Here is an 18506-nt window from a genome sequence, read left to right on the forward strand (position 1 = left end):
AGGCGTCTCTGAGGTGGACAGTTAATAGGAAAATGGTTTGACACTCACACATTTGTAGTAAGATTGCATCTTGTAAATAAGCCTGGGCATAAGTGTGCATTCAAGTCTTTAGTTATCATCTCACTAGCATGTTTTGAGAATTAAGAGCTAGAGAATAACAGCAGAATATATTAAATCGTTATTAAACTGCATTATCTCTGCAGTGGTTCTCTAGGTGTTTCATGTGTGTAGGTGTAGGTAGCAGCCAAGAGACCAGTGACTGCTGAGGTATCCCTGTCTTCCCCCCTCCTCTCCTGCCCCATAGACTGTTTGACATTGATTTTTTTAAGGAAATGAAGTGTAGTTGTTTTGTAATATTAGCTTCAGGTGTACGCATAGTGATTCAGTACTTTTATAGATTATGTTCCACATAAAGTTGTAATATAATGGCTGTGTTTCCCTGTGCTGTACTGTGTGTGACCCTTATTGCTTGTCTGTTTTACACACAGGAGTTCGTCCCACTTAACTCCCTACCCCTGTTTTGCTCCTCCCTCTTCCCTCTCCCCACTGGTAAATGGTCTGTTATCTATACTGTGAATCTGCTTCTGTTTTGTTATATACAGTCATTTATTTTTTATTTTTTTCATTTTTTTCATTTATTTTTTAGATTCCACATATAGGTGATAATGTATACCGTATTGGTTTTTCTCTTTCTCACTTACTTCACTAAGTGTAATATTCTTTAGGTCCATCTGAGAGTTTACCTTACCTTTAAAGGCAGTGTTGGAAGGCAAATTTGAACTAGCCTCAGGACAGCTATTGAACCTTAATTAGTAACCAGTTAGAACTGCTTTGGGCTCCCTTGATACTTGTGGGTTGTGGGAAATCCCCAGGGAAAGCAGTGACTGTAATTAGAGGCAGGTCATTGTAGTTAAAAAAAAAATGTGGCGTTCAGCCTCTATTGCCGTCTGTGGAAAGGAGACAGCCTGGGAGCCCTGGGGTGGAGGAGGGCTCCTCCCTGGAGCCTGGTCTAGAGACCACAGGCGGCCGAGGCAGCAGAGCCGCCATCCAGGGAGCAGAAATTTGTTGTTGAGTCCTGTTTGACTCTTTGTGACCCCGTGGACTGTAGCAGGACAAGCTTCTCTGTCCTTCACTATCTCCCGGAGCTTGTTCAAACTCATATCCATTGAGTCAATGATGCCATCCAACATCTCATCCTCTGTTGCCTTCTTCTCCTGCCTTTGATCTTTCCCAGCATCAGGGTCTTTTCCAAGGAGTCAGTTCTTCGAATCAGGTGGACAAAGATTGGAGCTTCAGCTTCAGCATCAGTCCTTCCAATGAATATTCAGGACTGATTTCCTTTAGGATGGACTGGTTGGATCTTCTTGCAGTCCAAGTCAAAAGCATCAATTCTTCAATGCTCAGCTTTCTTTATAGTGCAACTCTCACATCCATACATGACTAGTGGAAAAACCATAACTTTGTCTATACAGACCTCTGTGGGCAAAGTGATGTCTCTGCTTTTTAATATGCTGTCTAGGTTTGTCATAGCTTTTCTTCCTGGGAGGAAGCGTCTTTTATTTTTTTTTTTTTTGTAACCAACGAAACATTTTAATAATGTCCAGAGACCCAGAAGACAAGGCACTATGATTCTGTAGATATATGTTCAATGAATGCTGTAGTAATAAAAAGAAGTCTGCGTACAGTACAGAGTTGTGTTTATAAGAGGAGCTTTCTCTTTTTGCTTCCCAGAGGATTCCACAGAAAATTTTATTTAAAGGACATTTCTTCATATATTCAAGCGTTTATACTATAGACACTCAACAGTGGAGTCGCTCAGTTGTGTCCGACTCTTTGTGACCCCATGGACTATAGCCTACCAGGCTCCTCTGTCCATGGGATTTTCCAGGCAATAGTACTGGAGTGGGCTGCCATTTCCTTCTCCAGCGTCTTTTAATTTTATGGCTGCAGTCACTGTCTGCAGTGATTTTGGAGCCCAAGGAAATAAAATTTGTCACTGTTTCCATTTTTTCCTCATCTATTTACTGTGAAATGATGAGACCAGATGACATGATCTTTGTGTTTTGAATATTGAGTTTTAAGCCAGCTTTTTTACTCTTTTTCACCTTTATCAAGGGGCTCTTTTCTAGAAATTGGGGTGTGTTTAATTTATATCAGCAGTCAGGAAAACTCATTTTTCTCTGCTCTTCTTCTCTCAAACCCACAAACAAGTCTATAATCACAAGGTTCAACTTTAGCTTGCTTGGAATATTTTATTCAAAAGTTTCTACTTTGTTTATTTTTTCTTTCTATTTGGCATTCATCTAGCAACATCTGTATGTTTTTTTCCCCCAAATCTACTTTTTGCTTCTCATTTCAATCTTCTGCTTAACTCCTGTCTTAAAATTTTTTCCTTTAGGAAGAAATAGAGCTTTATTCTGAAAATTTCTTATCTCCATTTGTTACTGTTAGTAGGTATTTTCTTTGTGGACACTTTCTTAGCTTGAGAACTAGAAGAGCATTTTTTGATTCTTTATTGGGATATTCTAGATTGAGAGAATACTCATTATAACTAAAAAAAACTCTCTTAATAATTGATTTGAATTGTCTAAAATCCCCATCCTACTGAGCCTTTCTGGTGCTCAGGGACTCCTGCCCGCTCTCAACTGGTGCTCTGTGAGATCCTTCGCTCTGAAGGTGTATTCCTGATGCATCTGTGGAGAGAGAAGTACTCCACGCCCACCTTGCTCCTCCACCATCTTGTCATCCCCTTTATCTAACAGCCTCAGAGGACTGATGCCTAATACAGTTCACAGGTGTTAAATCTGTTTATTGTGAGATATACCATCCCTGTAGAAAAATATGTTCAGACACAGTGGTCGTAAAGAACAACGACAGAGGGAACACCCCAAAACTGCCACCCAGATCAAGACCTGGTCTGTCTGGATATTGCACCCCAGCAGGACCACCATGTGTGCCCTTCCCTAATCACAGTTTCCAGCCCCCTTTCCTTTTCTGGTAACTAGTCTACTGCTTTATATTTTCCTTGCTTTAAAAATTTTACTTGTACTATCTATATATGCAGTCTTAACAGATAAATTAGTTTGGCTGTTTTGGACTTTATGTAAATGAATTCATGTTATAAGTATTCTTTCTTAAGGTCCTTTTGCCCAGCATTGTGCCTGTGAAATTCCCTCCTCTTCTGTGTAGTGTTTATTTACATTGCTGTATAGAATTCTGTTGTTTGAATATACCACACACGATCCATTTAGGTTGGTTTCAGTGTCTGGCTAATGTAAATGCCACTGCTGCTATAAATGGCTGTGTATTTATTCCCTGGAGAGTTTGAAGGCTCTGTCTGGCGCACATATTCAGGAGAGGAATTGCTGCTTGCAGAGCATTCACATCTTCAGTAGTACTAGCTAACACCAGCAGTTTTCCAGAGTCGTGACAGCCTCATAGCTTTTAATGAATTCATTTCTATCAAAATTGTCTAAATGAAAAACATCTTCCCCAATTTATTTTATCTCTGATCTTTAACATTAATTTGGATGATTTAAAAAATAAATGAAAAATGCATTTTTCCCCCCGTAGTAAATTTTATCCATGTTGGTGTAAAGTAGGAATCAGATAAACCAAAATAACCCATAGTGAGAAATTCTAGTTAGAATCTCTGAATGGCGGCAAGTGGGGCAGCATGTGCAGCATGGGGGGACCTCCTGGGTAATAGATGTTCAGTTAAGGTTTGTTGGTCAGTTAATCCAGGAGTGCCTATAATTAGTATAGAATTTTTTTAATGATGTACAATTCTATCCCTAAGTTGTACTTTCCCAAATTCTGGGACTCCTAGTTTACCATTAGAACTGAATGGTGTGGAAAGTTAGAGTGTGAAGCATCTTACAAGTTTACTGTCTCCTAGAAGATGGTTGTCAGATTGTTAATTCAATCAGGCACATGTATTATTTGCTCTAAGATTGTAATCTCCTAAGGCAGGAATAGATTTTTCAGTGATTTAATATAGGAATAGTCTGAAAATAACTTGCAATTAACAAAAGCGTGTTTGGGCCAGAATTCAAAGGTTAGCATTGTTTATTCCTAATGAAAGCTTCCAGGGGTGGCTCATGGGCCTGTATTATGGTTTTAGGGTAGAAACATCATAATGCTAAACTATGCGATTTATAATTGAAAAACTTTGTATGAATAGTTGTTTTTCTCACCTGATTTTAAAATTTGAGGTGAGATATATTAATATATAACAAATCGATCATTTTTTTTTTTCAAATCGATCATTTTTATCATTTTTACTTGTATGGTTCAACGACAACGACCTTAATAGAAGTACATGCACATTTTTATGCAACCATTACGGCTGGCCATGTCCAGAATTTTTTCTTCATCCCAAAGTCTGTATCCATTAAATAAGAACTCTCGAATCTCCCCTCTCCCAGCTCCTTGCAGCCACCATTCTACTCTGTCTCTATGAAATTGACTGCTCTAGATTCTTCATATAAGTGGAATCATAGTTAAATGTATTTGTCCTTAGGTGTCTGGCTTATTTCACTTAGCATAATGTCTTCACATTTCATCCATGTTGTAGCATGTGTCAGACAGAATTTCTTTTTAAGGCTGAGTAATATTGTATGTGTTTCCACATCTTGTTTACCCACTCATCTGTTTGAGGACACTTGGGTTCCTTCCACCATCAGGCTTTTGTGAATAGTGCTGCTTTGAATGTGGATGTGCGTGTGTGCAAATACTTGTTTCCAGTCACTGCTTTCAGTTGAATAGTTGCTTTTTAACCTTCTTATGCCAAACCCTTTTTACTAGTGCTGATTTGACAATCAGCTTCCCCAGAAACTGATCAGTTATATCCTTATTTTCTCATGAGAAAATAAGACAGAAAGAAGGGGAGAGTCCCACATCGCCTGTTTCTATTAATGGTTAGCACTAAGATTGGCACCAGCCTGGGTCTTGCAGGTCATGGGGTTGCAAGGAGTCAAACACAACTCAGCAACTGAAAAGCTGAGCTTCCCTGTGGCTCAGTGGTAAAGAACCCACCTGCCAGTACAGGGGACACGGGTTTGATCCCACGTGCTGCGGAGCAGCTAAGCCTGTGTGCCGCAGCTACTGAGTCTGTGCTCTGGGGCCCGGGAGCTGCAACTCCGGAAGCCTCCAGCCCTAGAGCCCGTGCCCCTTAACAAGAGAAGCTGCTACAGTGAGAAGCCGGCTCACTGCCCTTGGAGAGTAGTCCCTGCTTGCTGCAACTAGAGAAAAGCCTGAGCAGCAACAAAGCCAAAAATAAAGAACTACATGAAGTTAAGAGCAGCAAAGAATTAAAAAATAAAAGATAGGCACCTGCCTTTCAGTAATTAGGAGACTATGATTATATTTTTTTTGTTGTTAGATTTTGGTATCCATTATCCATTTGAGAAATAATAAAGTTGCATGCCATTTTTCCTTAAAATAGCTGCCTTATTTGTCGAGCATATATGGAACTTTTAATTTTTAAAGTTTGGTTAAAAACAATAGCAACATACACAAAATGAAACACTTTTGTCTGTGCTTTTACTGTGGAAATTTAAACTACATACTGATATTTGATTTCAGTAGTTACTTAAGGCTTGCATTCTGGAGAGTTGGGATGTCAGCCCTTTTTGGTTTTAGGGCTCCTTTGTATTCTCAAAAATTATTGAAGTCCAGAAAGAGCTCTGAGTACGTGTGTGTTGGTGTTTAGTCGCTTCAGTCCTGTCCGACTCTGCAGCCCCATGGACCATAGCCCGCCAGGCTCCTCTGTCCATGGGATTCTCCAGGCAGGAATACTGCAGTGGGTTGCCATTTCCTCCTCCAATGTGGGTGTGAGCTGCTGATTTACCATATTAGAAACTGAAACTGAGAAATTAAAAGATTTACTAGCTCATTTAAAAACAAACCTAAAAATTATAAATAATCTATTTTCTACAAAAAAATAGCTGTATTTTCTGACTGAAAGGTTTACTGAGAAGAGTAGCATTATTTTGCATTTTGGTACAATATCCTCAATGTCTAAACGTACTGAAAAGATAGTTATAGTCCCATATCTGCTTCTGTATTCAGTCTGTTACAGTATGCTGTTTTGTTGTAAAGTCTAGAGAAAATCTGACCTCACACAGATATGTGGTTGGAAAAGGGAAGAGTATTTTAGTAGTCTTTTCAGCTAATCATGGACATTTTTGTTACTATAACAGAACTCAACAAGTGGTAGTTTCTTAAAGGTTAGTAGCAGTGTGGAATTTTAAATGTATTAGTGACTTTTTCGTACTTGATTATACTAAAATCCATTTGTCTTTCTTGCACTCTGAATGACTCTGTCAAGCATAATTGTTATCAACATGCATTGGTCATTTGAAAAATGTTGCTTCAAGCTGTGTGAATATTCCAAATACTGACATACTATGAAATATGAAGTCTGCTATCAAAAGTTTACCTTTATCAATACCACCTTCTTTTGCTTGCAGAGTATCTTTAAATCTTGGGATTCTATCAAGCACAGAATGATAGATGCTGTTTTTCCCACAATTTTAATTTTAACTTGAAAACTCTACTTTTATTGTTGGCAACAAATACCATTAGTGACAGCTCAGTTTCTTCATGTTAAAGAAAAATGTCAGCCAAAGACCCAAGCCTGAATGACCATGATTTGTCAGTCATTCTTTCCAGTAAACATGGTGTTTCATGAAGAAGGTGGTTTGCTTTAGCACAAGAAGCTGCAGCACAAGGCCTCTCCTCAGTTACCCACAGTGCCGCAGTCTGCACAAGGGCTGTGTGAGAGCGCACGGTTTGAAGCAGAGTACTGAACAACCATGTCCTCAAGGGGCGAGACTGAATAATAGTAATCTTTCCCGCTGCATTAGGAACCTTCTTAGATGTGGGTGGCGTGTTAGAAGGCCTGACGAGCCCTGGTACCGGCTGGCGCGGGGCTGTGGTCTGTGCCACAGGCCTGGCGGTTGCCCTCACTGTTGCTTTTGCACCACTGATAGAAATTGTGATGCAGTGAAGAAGATTTATAATGTCTTAGTATTATTTTGAAAATAATTTTGATGTTATGGACCACCTCCTGTCTGGGAGGATGTGAGGGAACGGGTAGTTTACATTGTCATGTTTAATGTGGGTTAAACATTAGTAATCATGGGTTATGAAAAGATGTTTAAATGCTGTGTACATATTGCTGGGTCTTGAGAAGTTGCTTTTGCTTTCCCGCTCTGGTGCTTGTCTGCAGGCCATGGGTAGGGACTAAAGGAATGGTGTACTGTGGTGTTAGAATTTCTGGAGGAAGAACATAGCATTCATTTGAATTTGATAGTATTTTTTTTTTTTTTTTTTTTACTTTTTCCCCCTCAGGTACAAGTACTTCCTGAGAGAATTCAGTTGTTTTGATTTTAGACACAAAGGAAGTATATGGACTGTGATTCATTTGAATTGGGGTATCTCAAGGAAGTTATTTGTAGCTTCTGCCTTGCCTTGGCCTGCATCCTCTTGGAAACTTCCGTTGAGTAACTTGTTTGTGCTAAGTTCTGTGTCAGTGAACAAGTTCTGAGAAGGGTAGGTTCCCAGCCTCTGGGAGCACAGGGAAGAGAGTCAGGATGAAGCGAGATGAAAGCTGTTGGCGGGTTAGCACGGGATCTCTGGGAAGGTTCCCAGGAGAGGTGCTGTGTAGTAGGTGTTAGAGGAGATGTGGGCCTGGCTTGGCAAAGGAGCACAGGCCATGGCAACAAGAAGGAGAGGGGGATGCAGTCCAGGGAGTGGCCTGAGGGTGAGGGCTGAACATAGGCTGGATGCGGGGGCTGTGGCAGAGGACACGTGCAGTCAGATCATGAAGGGTCCTGCTGGGACTTGATCTCATAGACCAGTGGCTCTGAAAGCTGGTTCCAGACCAGCAGCGTCAGCATCTCTTGGGAACTTGTTAAAGATGCAGATATCCAGGTCGAGTGTCAGATAGGGGGGTGGGATGGGGCTGGGCTGTCCATTTCCGCTAGCTCTCTGGGGGGTGGCCTGGTGTGGGGGAGGTGAGGGAACAGTCCAGGCTCTTTGAGTAACCTTGAGTTTTAGAAAGATCGCTCTGAGGATTTTCTGGAAGGTGGGACGGGGGGTAAGTTAGGGAGCAAGTCATCCAGTGTTTCTGTGGATGTGATGTGGGCCTGGACCAAAGGCAGCAGGAAGGAATGGGTTTGCTGGAGACAGATTCTCTGGAACTTTATTGCTAGGAGAGGACGTAAAAGCTGAGAAGACAGCTGAGCTTTGCTCTGTGACCTGCCAGCAGTCACGGATGGAGAGTTTTAAAGGCTCTCGCTGCCTTGTGTCTTCAGGGAATAGCTTTTACTGAAAGTGAAACATCCAGCATCCCTTCCGATAACTTGCTGGAGCCTCTTGCATCTCCTTTTTGAGGATGTCGCTTAGCTCAGGATGGCGACCTCTGGACAGGAAGCGCGCACACTCAGGGCTCCCGGTCTTAGAAGGGACAGTGCAGTGTCATTTCACTCACTCGTTTCAGCTCCTGGCAAGCTTAGTAAATGGCACATGGCATCCAGCTCCTTACAGTCCGTGTTTCCTGTGAGTCGGCGTGGAGCGCTCTTTTACTGTTGAAATCTTACCAGTCTGTAGTGCCATTTGGTATATGTATGTGTCCAGAGGGGTCTCTGATTTCAGTTACAGCGATTATTATGTTATTATATTATGTTCATATGTTTATCAATAGAAGTGTGTTAAAACCTTTATTCTTCATTATTTTTAATTCTTTTTTCTGTGTGTCCCATTTTGTCTTACAGATTTGTCAGACTCCAGGGCCTTCAAGCTGTGATTAATCTGATGGTTCGTGAAACAACTGGGAAAACAGACATTTTGTGTGCCATCTGAAGAGTGTGTGTCTATGTATATTTAAAACTTTCTTTCTACACATACACATTTACACAAGAAGACAGGCTTATTCTTGTGCGCTCTTGAAGAGTTTTACAACTGATGAAAATTAATTTAAGAATCAGATGGAGCAACTTGACACCACTGGGCTCTGGAGCCCAGGGAGAAAAATACATCACTAATGGCCAGTTTTCCATATGGTCTTCACGGGTAAAGAAAGTTTGCAAAAAGAAGAGAAAAAAAAACTTGCGCAGATCAAGCCTCAAAAATACCTCTCCAGTTTAAAGGAACTAAGTGAGAAGGTGACTGAGGGGGGAGTGTGATTTCAAGCCTTGCAGGTGGGAGTGTGCTGTGCTTTTTGCACTTTATTTTTCAGTGGGTCTGGTGATTTGGACAGACGTTAACATTCAGGACTGAAGAGTGGCTCTCACTGTGCGCTTATGACTGGAGAAAAGCCCGCCAGGGTGTGATGGGGCAGGTTTGAACAATGAACTGATTCCTTTGCCTTTTTTCAGTTACTGAAAAAAGTCCAGAAATTTTAATTTATTATTTCCCTTTTCCTTGCCTGTATCTGTAGGATAGTTCCTTAAGGTAGCAATTGAAACTGCTAATCACAAAATAATTATCAAGGCGCATCCTTGTAAAGCCTCTTTCCTTGGACTGTACCCAGGGCGTTTGGAGACGGTCTCGGAAGGTGGTCAGGAGAGTGCCCTTCAGGTCACTCTTCAGGGAGACAGTGAGAAAATAACCCAACTCTTGCCTGTGTTTCCATTTTAAGGGGTTCTTTCCCCTGTTGAGTCCAGGCATGCTTGCATGTAAGAGGAGGACCAGTTGATGGACTTGATTCTGGGATTAGTTTTTTCCTTCAAGATGGAAAAGCACGTCATCCTTAGGAGCAGAAAGGGGGAGGAGTGACTAGGGGAGGGAGGACGGAGACCTCCTGCAGCCCAGCTGGGCTTCCCTTTGTCAGCACGTGTGTTTAGATTAGCTGGAGGTCCACGCTCCCGGAAAGCCCTGGAACCTCCTGGCTCTGCTGGGGGCAGGGGCTTCCTTGCCTGCCTCTGTGGCCCCCAGGGTTGCGTCAGCCTGTGTCAGGGCCCTCCCTGGGGACACAGCCACATGCCGGGAAGCCCAGTTGGACTCTGAAGTTGGAGGTTTCTGGCTCTGAACAGTGAGGAAAGAGTTTTTTTTTCCTCCTAAAATTTGGACTGCTGTCTGCACAAACTCCGGTCTGTTTTGCACAGTTTGTGTGCCTTTTTTTCCCTTTATGCAATCTTCTTCAGCTTTAGCAGCAGAAATTTGTCTAGCTGAGAAAGCAAGCCCGAGGGTGGCTTCAGAAGGAAGATGATCCTGTGTGTTCTGTCTCTGTATCTGAACTTTTGAAGGGGACGCTCCAGCTCGAGGGATTCTTAAAGCCTTAAGTTACTTGAAATCTGTGTATTTGCAGCCCTTTGTGTCTGGAATCACATTACACTAAACTGGAATCTCAGGCTGAATAAGAAGAACCAAGTGAAAAGAAGACTCAGTTTCTTTATCACCACTTGTCATGATGCTCTTTCTCCAAAGGGTCACCCGGCTCTTCCTCTAAGAACTTGAAAATAAAAATGGACCCCACATTTCTTTTTAAGCATTATCTTTTCTTAGCAGACTGCCATCATCTTTTATAGAGGAATTTTTTCACTATGCATTTGGTGGAGCTTTATAAAATATATTGACCTTCTAATTAGAACCAGGACAGTTTCAATTAAACGGGGTCGGACAAAACAGTGAAAGCCAACCACAGAAATAATACCAGTCAGTGAGAGCAGTTGGTTTAAATTTATCAGCATTCAGCCTTGCTCTTTAAGTAATACGGTTCTTCCAAAAAAGTATGTATGCAGCGGTGGAGCATGGGCCTGTCCTGTGCAGCGACTCCAACATCCTCTGCCTGTCCTGGAAGGGCCGCGTCCCCAAGAGCGAGAAGGAGAAGCCTGTGTGCCGCAGGCGCTACTACGAGGAGGGCTGGCTGGCCACGGGCAACGGGCGCGGCGTCGTCGGGGTGACCTTCACCTCCAGCCACTGCCGCCGGGACAGAAACACTCCGCAGAGAATCAACTTCAACCTGCGGGGCCACAATAGTGAGGTGAGCGGGCTTCTGTTTCCCTTTCGGTCTGGTCACGGGCGGTGTTTGTGAGCCCTGCCTGGCATGGACTCCTGGTTCTCAGACTTGCTGCCAGGGGAGACTTCTCAGATGTGAACCCTGTCTTCTGTGTGTGTTCCCAGGGAGACCCAGTTCCTGGTGGCCTGTGTCACCTCTCCAGCATCCCTCGTTCTCCTTTTGCTGTGGTGGCTGGGCTGCCCCCTGGCAGGGACCCCAGGGTGGTCTTCTGACCAGGTGTGAGATTGGATGAGAGGCTTCTAACCTGCCTGCCACGCTCCAAGCCTTATGGTCACCTGGATCAAGGCAGAGTCCCTGCCCTCGGGTCACATGGGCTGTGCAGGCCACGGGCGTGGTGCTGCCTCGGTCATGCAGTTCACATCTGTGTGCTGGGTGGTGGTGTCACACCTCGCGTGTATTCTTATGTCAGAGGTAGACAGAGGAACTAACTGGACGGAAATGAAGGGAGTAATTAATGGGACAACAGCCACAATTTTGCACATCTACTGGGTATAGTATATTGAGGACATTATGCTATGTATACCTGTGTATAGATTCCTTTGGGCTTCTGATAACATAAATTTGGTCATTATCTTTGAAATTCCTTCTACCAGCATTTAGTGAGCAATGTGTTTAAAAGAAGTGTACTTACATATAGCCTGTTAACCATATTCATGCTGCCTTGTCCACTAGTTTCTTATGAGGAATCCACCTTATATTGTCATTAGGTGGTTTTGGACAGTTCTGAAGGGGAAGAATATTTTTGAAGGGTAGCATGCAGTAAAAGTGCATTAACCTTAAGTGTACATCTTGGTGATTATTTACGTGTGCAGTCTGAAGTGTAACCATCACCCAGATTGGGGTGCAGAGCATTCCCAGGACCCCTTCCCAGTCTCTGCACGCCACTGTGAGGTGGCTGAGACTCTCGCTTCTGTCATCACAGACCAGTTGAGCCTGTGCTTGAACTTGCTGTGAGTTGAATCATTCATGTGATTCTGCGTCTGGCTTCTCACTCAGCACGGTGTCTGAGGTACGTCCCTGCTGTGTGCCACGAGTGCGCTCTTGGTCTGCTCTTCAGTCTCCCCCAGAGGAGGACACCACTGTCTGTTCATTCTGCTGGTGGGCATTTGGAATGCTTCCAATTTCTGGCCGTTTTGTTGAAACGTGCCTTTAACACTCATGTGTGTGCCTTCTTGTGGATCTCTGCACTCTAGTTTCATTCTTTTTTTTTTTTTTGTATTTAATTTTATTTTTTATTTTTATTTTTTTAATTTTATTTATTTTTTTTCCAGTGGGTTTTGTCATACATTGATATGAATCCGCCATGGATTTACATGTATTCCCAATCCCGATCCCCCCTCCCACCTCCCTCTCCACCCGATTCCTTCCACGAACCTATGGACACCTTATCTTTGACAAAGGAGGCAAGGATATACAATGGAAAAAAGACAACCTCTTTAACAAGTGGTGCTGGGAAAACTGGTCAACCACTTGTAAAAGAATGAAACTAGAACACTTTCTAACACCATACACAAAAATAAACTCAAAATGGATTAAAGATCTAAATGTAAGACCAGAAACTATAAAACTCCTAGAGGAGAACATAGGCAAAACACTCTCCGACATAAATCACAGCAAGATCCTCTATGACCCACCTCCCAGAATATTGGAAATAAAAGCAAAAATAAGCAAATGGGATCTAATGAAATTTAAAAGCTTTTGCACTACAAAGGAAACTATAAGTAAGCTGAAGAGACAGCCCTCAGATTGGGAGAAAATAATAGCAAATGAAGAAACGGACAAAGGATTAATCTCAAAATTATACAAGCAACTCCTGCAGCTCAATTCCAGAAAAATAAATGACCCAATCAAAAAATGGGCCAAAGAACTAAACAGACATTTCTCCAAAGAAGACATACAGATGGCTAGTTTCATTCTTTTACAAGTGGTTGACCAGTTTCCCCAGCATCACTTGTTAAAGAGATTGTCTTTTCTCCATTGTATATCCTTGCCTCCTTTGTCAAAGATAAGGTGTCCATAGGTTCGTGGATTTATCTCTGGGCTTTCTATTCTGTTCCATTGATCTATATTTCTATCTTTGTGCCAGTACCATACTGCCTTGATGACTGTGGCTTTGTAGTAGAGTCTGAAGTCAGGCAGGTTGATTCCTCCAGTTCCATTCTTCTTTCTCAAGATTACTTTGGCTATTCGAGGTTTTTTGTATTTCCATACAAATTGTGAAATTATTTGTTCTAGTTCTGTGAAAAATACCATTGGTAGCTTGATAGGGATTGCGTTGAATCTATAGATTGCTTTGGGTAGTATAGCCATGATCTCTGCACTCTTGATGGGTTTCTGGGTCGTAGGATGGGCATGCGTTTAGGTTTAGTAGGAATTGCCCGGAACGATTTTCCAAAGTGATTGTGCCATTTGATACCGCTATAGTCAATGTATGGAAAGTTTCAGTTGTGTAAGAAACTTAATTTGGATTTGAATTTTTCATATTAAAAAGGTGATTTTATGCAAGGAATTTCTGTTTATAGATATTTGTGTTCTTCACACACACACACACACCCCTGTAATTTTGAACTGGATTCTCTCTTAGGAGACGTATTTTAGATTCTGCATAACAGATTACCATGGACTTAGTAGCTCCCAGCACCCACTTCTAATCTCACAGTCTGTAGGTCTGCAGTGCTGGCTGGGTCCTCTGTGTGGGGGTCTCAAGGGTGGGAAGCAGGATGGCAGTAAGGACTGTGAGCTTTTCTGAGGCTGGGGTAGCCCTCAGACTCGTTCATTTCTGTTGACAGAAATCAGTTCCCTGCAGTTGTAGGACTGAGACCCTCAGCCCTGAGAGCTGCCCAGGCTCCTGCCTTGTGGCCCTCTCCACAGCATGGCCACCACACGGGTGGAGAGCGTCTGCTGTACTCCGAGTCTCACTTTGCACCTCTAAAGAGGCTCATCTCCATGTGAGGGTATCGTCTGGGGTGTACACACCAGGGCCTGCTGCTTTAGAATTCTGTCTCCCATAAGAGAGGTGATAATAATTCCCAGTGGTATGCATATTTCACCACTGAAACTATTTCATGTGACTTTTCTATTTTGTAATTTTATTTTTCATTTCTATTTTTTTTAAATTGAAGTACCATTGATTTCTAATATTGTATTAGTTTCTAGTGTACAACACAGTGGTTCAGTTATCCATACATATAACACTTTTTCATTTATTTTCCATTATGATATATTATAAAATACTGAATATATCTTGGAATATATGTGGGGAAAAAAAAGATACTGAGTATAGTTCCCTGTGCTACTTTCTGTTCCTGATATTAGAATAGTTCCTATTTATTGGGCACCTGCCGAGTAGGGTGCCCAGCCATCCTGGTTTCCCAGCGTGTGAGACTCCCAGTACTAAGACTGGAGAGGCCACGGGCAGGCTGCCCAGGGCCAGACCTGGTTCCAGCTGCCGTCCAACCCAAGTACCTCATGGATGTCCACAGCAGACGAGGGGTAGATTTATCATTCCCATTTTACAGGTCAGAAAGCTAAGGTTTACAGATGTTAACTGCCTTGCCTTGGTTCATACAGCTCGTATGGAGGACAGCTGGAATTGGACCCCAGAGCTCTGCCACTCTTCTTCAACATATCTTTATTTTCTTAAAACTTGTGTTACACGTGAGTTCTCAGTCCTTAATCCACAGTTATGAAGTCTCAGGGCTCTGAAAAGGAACAGATTTTTCAGGCAAGACCTGAACTGATGTGAGGCTTTTTATTGTCATCACCCCATCACGTCAGCTGCAGAAATATTTATATTTTATTATAAGTGCTACCCAGACCCTGCTGGGGTTGTCATATATTGATGGTGTCTGCTGTTTTCAGCATCTAAAATTTCAATCTGAAATTTCAAAAACTCTGAATTTTAAAACCTACCTAAGCTGCAAGGATTACTCACTGCAGCTGAGTACTGGAGTGATTTACTCAGTCATTTTGAGTAAATGATTATGGACCTGTATTTTTCTTTAAGGGAATCATGAAAGGCAACCTCCAAAGACTTCTGTCTTTTTTCCTTTTCAGGAAGGATGACATTTCGGTCATCTCTGTCCATTGCTCATTTCCCTTACCTTCACTGCCCTTCCACACAAGGCACAAAGTCCCCTTGTGCCTGCCCTCACATACACACACCCTGAAGACTCTAGTGAAGGGCTGTGGCAGGATTTTACTCTTCTTTCTGGCCATGGGATAACAAGACTGCAGACGTCAGATCTAGTTGTCGGCTGATTTCACAACTGAAACACTTGGGCATGTTTTTTTCCAGGAAAACAATTTCTTACAGTTATTATTGATGTCATGCAAGTTAGTCACTTAATTCTTTAATGAGATTTTCTTCACTCGAGAGCGGACAGACATTTGTGCATGCTTGGTGGGATTAGTTTCCATAGGAATACATCCACTGTGACAGTGTTTCCTGGGTTGTCGGATCTGGTTACTTTTTCTCCGAGAAGCTTCTTTTGACCCTCTGCCCTCCGCACGCCTGACTCCGCACCCCAGGCTCTTCGCTGTACACCGAACAGACCTCTGTGCTTGCGCTGGGAAGGCTTTATTACAGTTACCTGCTTGTGTGGGTTGGTAAAATTTACTGACGATGGTCTGTTCTCGTGGTCTTAATTTCCTTACCTCCCACTATTTCAAATATCATTCATTCATTTTAATTTCCTCTAACTTGTCAGCCCGCTTCAGTGGGGCGTCTTTCCCCACCACTCCACTGAGATGGTCATGTTCCTAGTGATGCCACGTTGCTGAACCTGTAGGCCACTTTATTGTCCCCGCTGTGTTGGAAGCTTCCCAGGACTCCAGGCTCTCCTGATCTTCCTTTTACCTTTTTGGTCTCTGCTTTCTACCCTTCTTTGCTGGCTCTGCCTTTTCTTGCCTTGTCTTTCAGTGTTGGAGGGCCCCAGGCGTGCCCCTGATTCTAGATCATCTCTCCAGGTTGGCACGTGCAAGATGTACCTGTATGCTGACGATTCTCAAATTTATGTCTTCTACCTGCATCTCCTTCTGAGAAGTTCCAGATTCTGTTCTTTAGTTTGTTGTCTGAGATACAGAATTGGACATCAGTCATCCTGCTTTTCAAACACTAAGTCCTCTCTGAGAGCCTCTTTCTCCACTGCCCCATCAGCCGCCAAACCTATCTCACCATCTGTCTTCTCCATCTCAGGAGATGGCCCCACGGCCAGCCAGGGAGTCACATGTCCAGCACAGCGCCTCCCTGCCCTTCCTTTCCTTGTTCCCATTTGTCAGCAAGGCTTCATAGTGTCTTCGACGTCCATGTGATGTCTAAGCCATGCCTTCCTCTCTTCTTTGCCATCGTGCTGGACAAGCCTTCTCACAGATCATTGACTTAAACTCTGTTGTTAAGCCATTGTGGAGGGCTGTGCTTAACAGGGTATGTTTGGTTTCTCAAGTATTGTTAAACCATTCTAAAGAATTTGTATCCAGTGTACTTTAGTTATCTTTTGTCTTTCCTAAAAATATTGCATGACATAGATACTAAGAAGATCTGGTATTTATTGAGTGTGTGCTGTGTGCCGGCACCATTTCATCCTGGCAGCAGCTCTGGGACTTTGAGCCTGCTATTATCATCATCTTCCAGATGAGGAGACCGAGGTGCAGGGTCCTCGAGCAGCTTACCTGAGACGACGCACCTGTGCTAAGTGACGGAGCTGAGACTGAGCCAGAGCGCTTCAGACCCCACACTCTTAGCCTACCAGAAAATGACCCTTGTTTTTAGTCCTTATTGTCTTCTCCATGCTCAGTGGTTTCAAGACTGGTTTCTGTGGTTCACTCTGCCTTCAGGTTCCAACATAGCAGACGAGAAGTGCCTGGGGACATCTCTGCTGACCCTGAGGAGGGGAGCAGCGTCTGGCTGCGCGGCTGCTCACCCGAGCCCTTTGGTGTCCGCCCCGCCGGCTCCCCTCTGCTCGCGGTGTCTGAGCCTCCCCAGGCTTCTTTCTCCTGGGCCCTCTCTGCAGACACTCTGTTCTGTGAAGCCAGTTGCCACCCTCCTCCACTTTCTGTCTTCCTGGGCTGTGGTCTGGGCTTCTGTGTGGGTTTTCATGCTCCTTGTTTGAAGATGATTTCTAAGAAATGGATTAGGATCATTTTTATTTTGACATTTTTTTAAAGGATCTTAAAGACATAAGATGCAGATTTATTTTCCCTAGACAAAACCCAGAATATAATATAATTATATTTTATTAAGAAAATAGAATTTGTCAAAATAATGGCATTGCTCATTTTTTCCTTTAGCAATTTGGTCTATTTTTTTTTCTCTTAATAGGAATAAGTGATCATGCCTGAAAGTACTGTAGACACATGGGAAACTATCCTTTGAGTGTATATTTGCTGAAGAGGATGAGAAAGGGATATGGGCACAAGACTAATTTTTTTGGTAACAGCCTCCTAGGGAAGCAGCTGCAAGCTTTATCATGTCAAAGTGAGAGTGAACAAGAATGAGATTATTTTTGAAGTCTGGGAAAGAAATATTTCTTTAACTCTTGGGAATCTGTGTTCATGATTTATTAGTAGCTGAACCTATGGATTCTCGAGCCAGACAGCTTGGGTTTAAGCTGAACCCCTTTCTGCGTGGTTTGGGACAAGTGCGTACTTTCTGTGTGCTGTGTTTTATGGTCTCCAAGGGAACGCACCGCCTGTCACCTGAACGGGTGGTGGTGACCAATAGATGTGACCCGCAGACAGTGCATGTAAGAGAGCTCTAGTCTCAGTTCTTGTTTAATATTGTTAGCGCTCATCCTCAGATGTCTTACCCATCTGCATCTCCTTCTGAAGCTGGAACAGTGGGAGCCACAGCTTCTTTGCTGAGATTGCGTGAGTTGGCCTCGCGATTGTAGAATATGGGAATGGAATGTGAAGTGGGGGCAGGTTGAGGGGTTAGGAACAGGATGGGAGGTACCCCAGCTGAGGGGTAGGGGAGGCCGAGCTTGTGCCAACAGTTTTATTATAGGTGTGGGATTCTGGGACTCTGGGCACCTCATCTGTGTGAGGTTCCATATCTGTAAGGCATCCTTGACTTTGTCTCAAGCAGAGCTCGCCCATCCTATTGGCTGCTGTCCGAGTCCATGGGACAACGCAGGAATGGATCCATGTGCCCTGGCAGCAAGTATCACTTTCTGTAGGAGATTTTTGTCTAGTGCTGATCAAAGTCATCTCTCTGGGATGTGGCCTGGGGTGGGTGGGGAGGGTGCAGGTCAGGAAAGAGAGCCTGGAAACCTGTACTGTGCGTTTGTTTCTAATTGGCTCCATCCATGTGTGCTCAGTCGTCTCCGACTCTCTGTTTCCCACAGACTGTAGCCCACCAGGCTCCTCTTGTCCACGGGATTTCCTTCAGGAATTCTTCCTCTAGGAAAGCATACTGGAGTGGGTTGCCATTTCCTTCTCCAAGGGATCTTCCCGACCCAGAGATAGAACCCTCGTTTCCTGC

The 18506-nt window shown here is 43.3% G+C and overlaps 1 protein-coding gene across 1 annotated transcript in view; it reads left to right on the forward strand.

The window, feature by feature from the left end:
* TULP4 (TUB like protein 4) overlaps positions 1 to 18506 on the forward strand; it is a 202002-nt gene that overhangs the window by 51728 nt on the left and 131768 nt on the right. Inside the window, exon 2 of the mRNA XM_043457022.1 lies at positions 8781 to 10990. Coding sequence (XP_043312957.1) covers positions 10739 to 10990 — 252 coding nt within the window. The 5' untranslated portion in view covers positions 8781 to 10738. The remainder of the gene's footprint in view (positions 1 to 8780; positions 10991 to 18506) is intronic.

The sequence above is a fragment of the Cervus canadensis genome, chromosome 33 (assembly GCF_019320065.1).
Source record: "Cervus canadensis isolate Bull #8, Minnesota chromosome 33, ASM1932006v1, whole genome shotgun sequence".
In the NCBI taxonomy this organism is placed as follows: domain Eukaryota; kingdom Metazoa; phylum Chordata; class Mammalia; order Artiodactyla; family Cervidae; genus Cervus; species Cervus canadensis.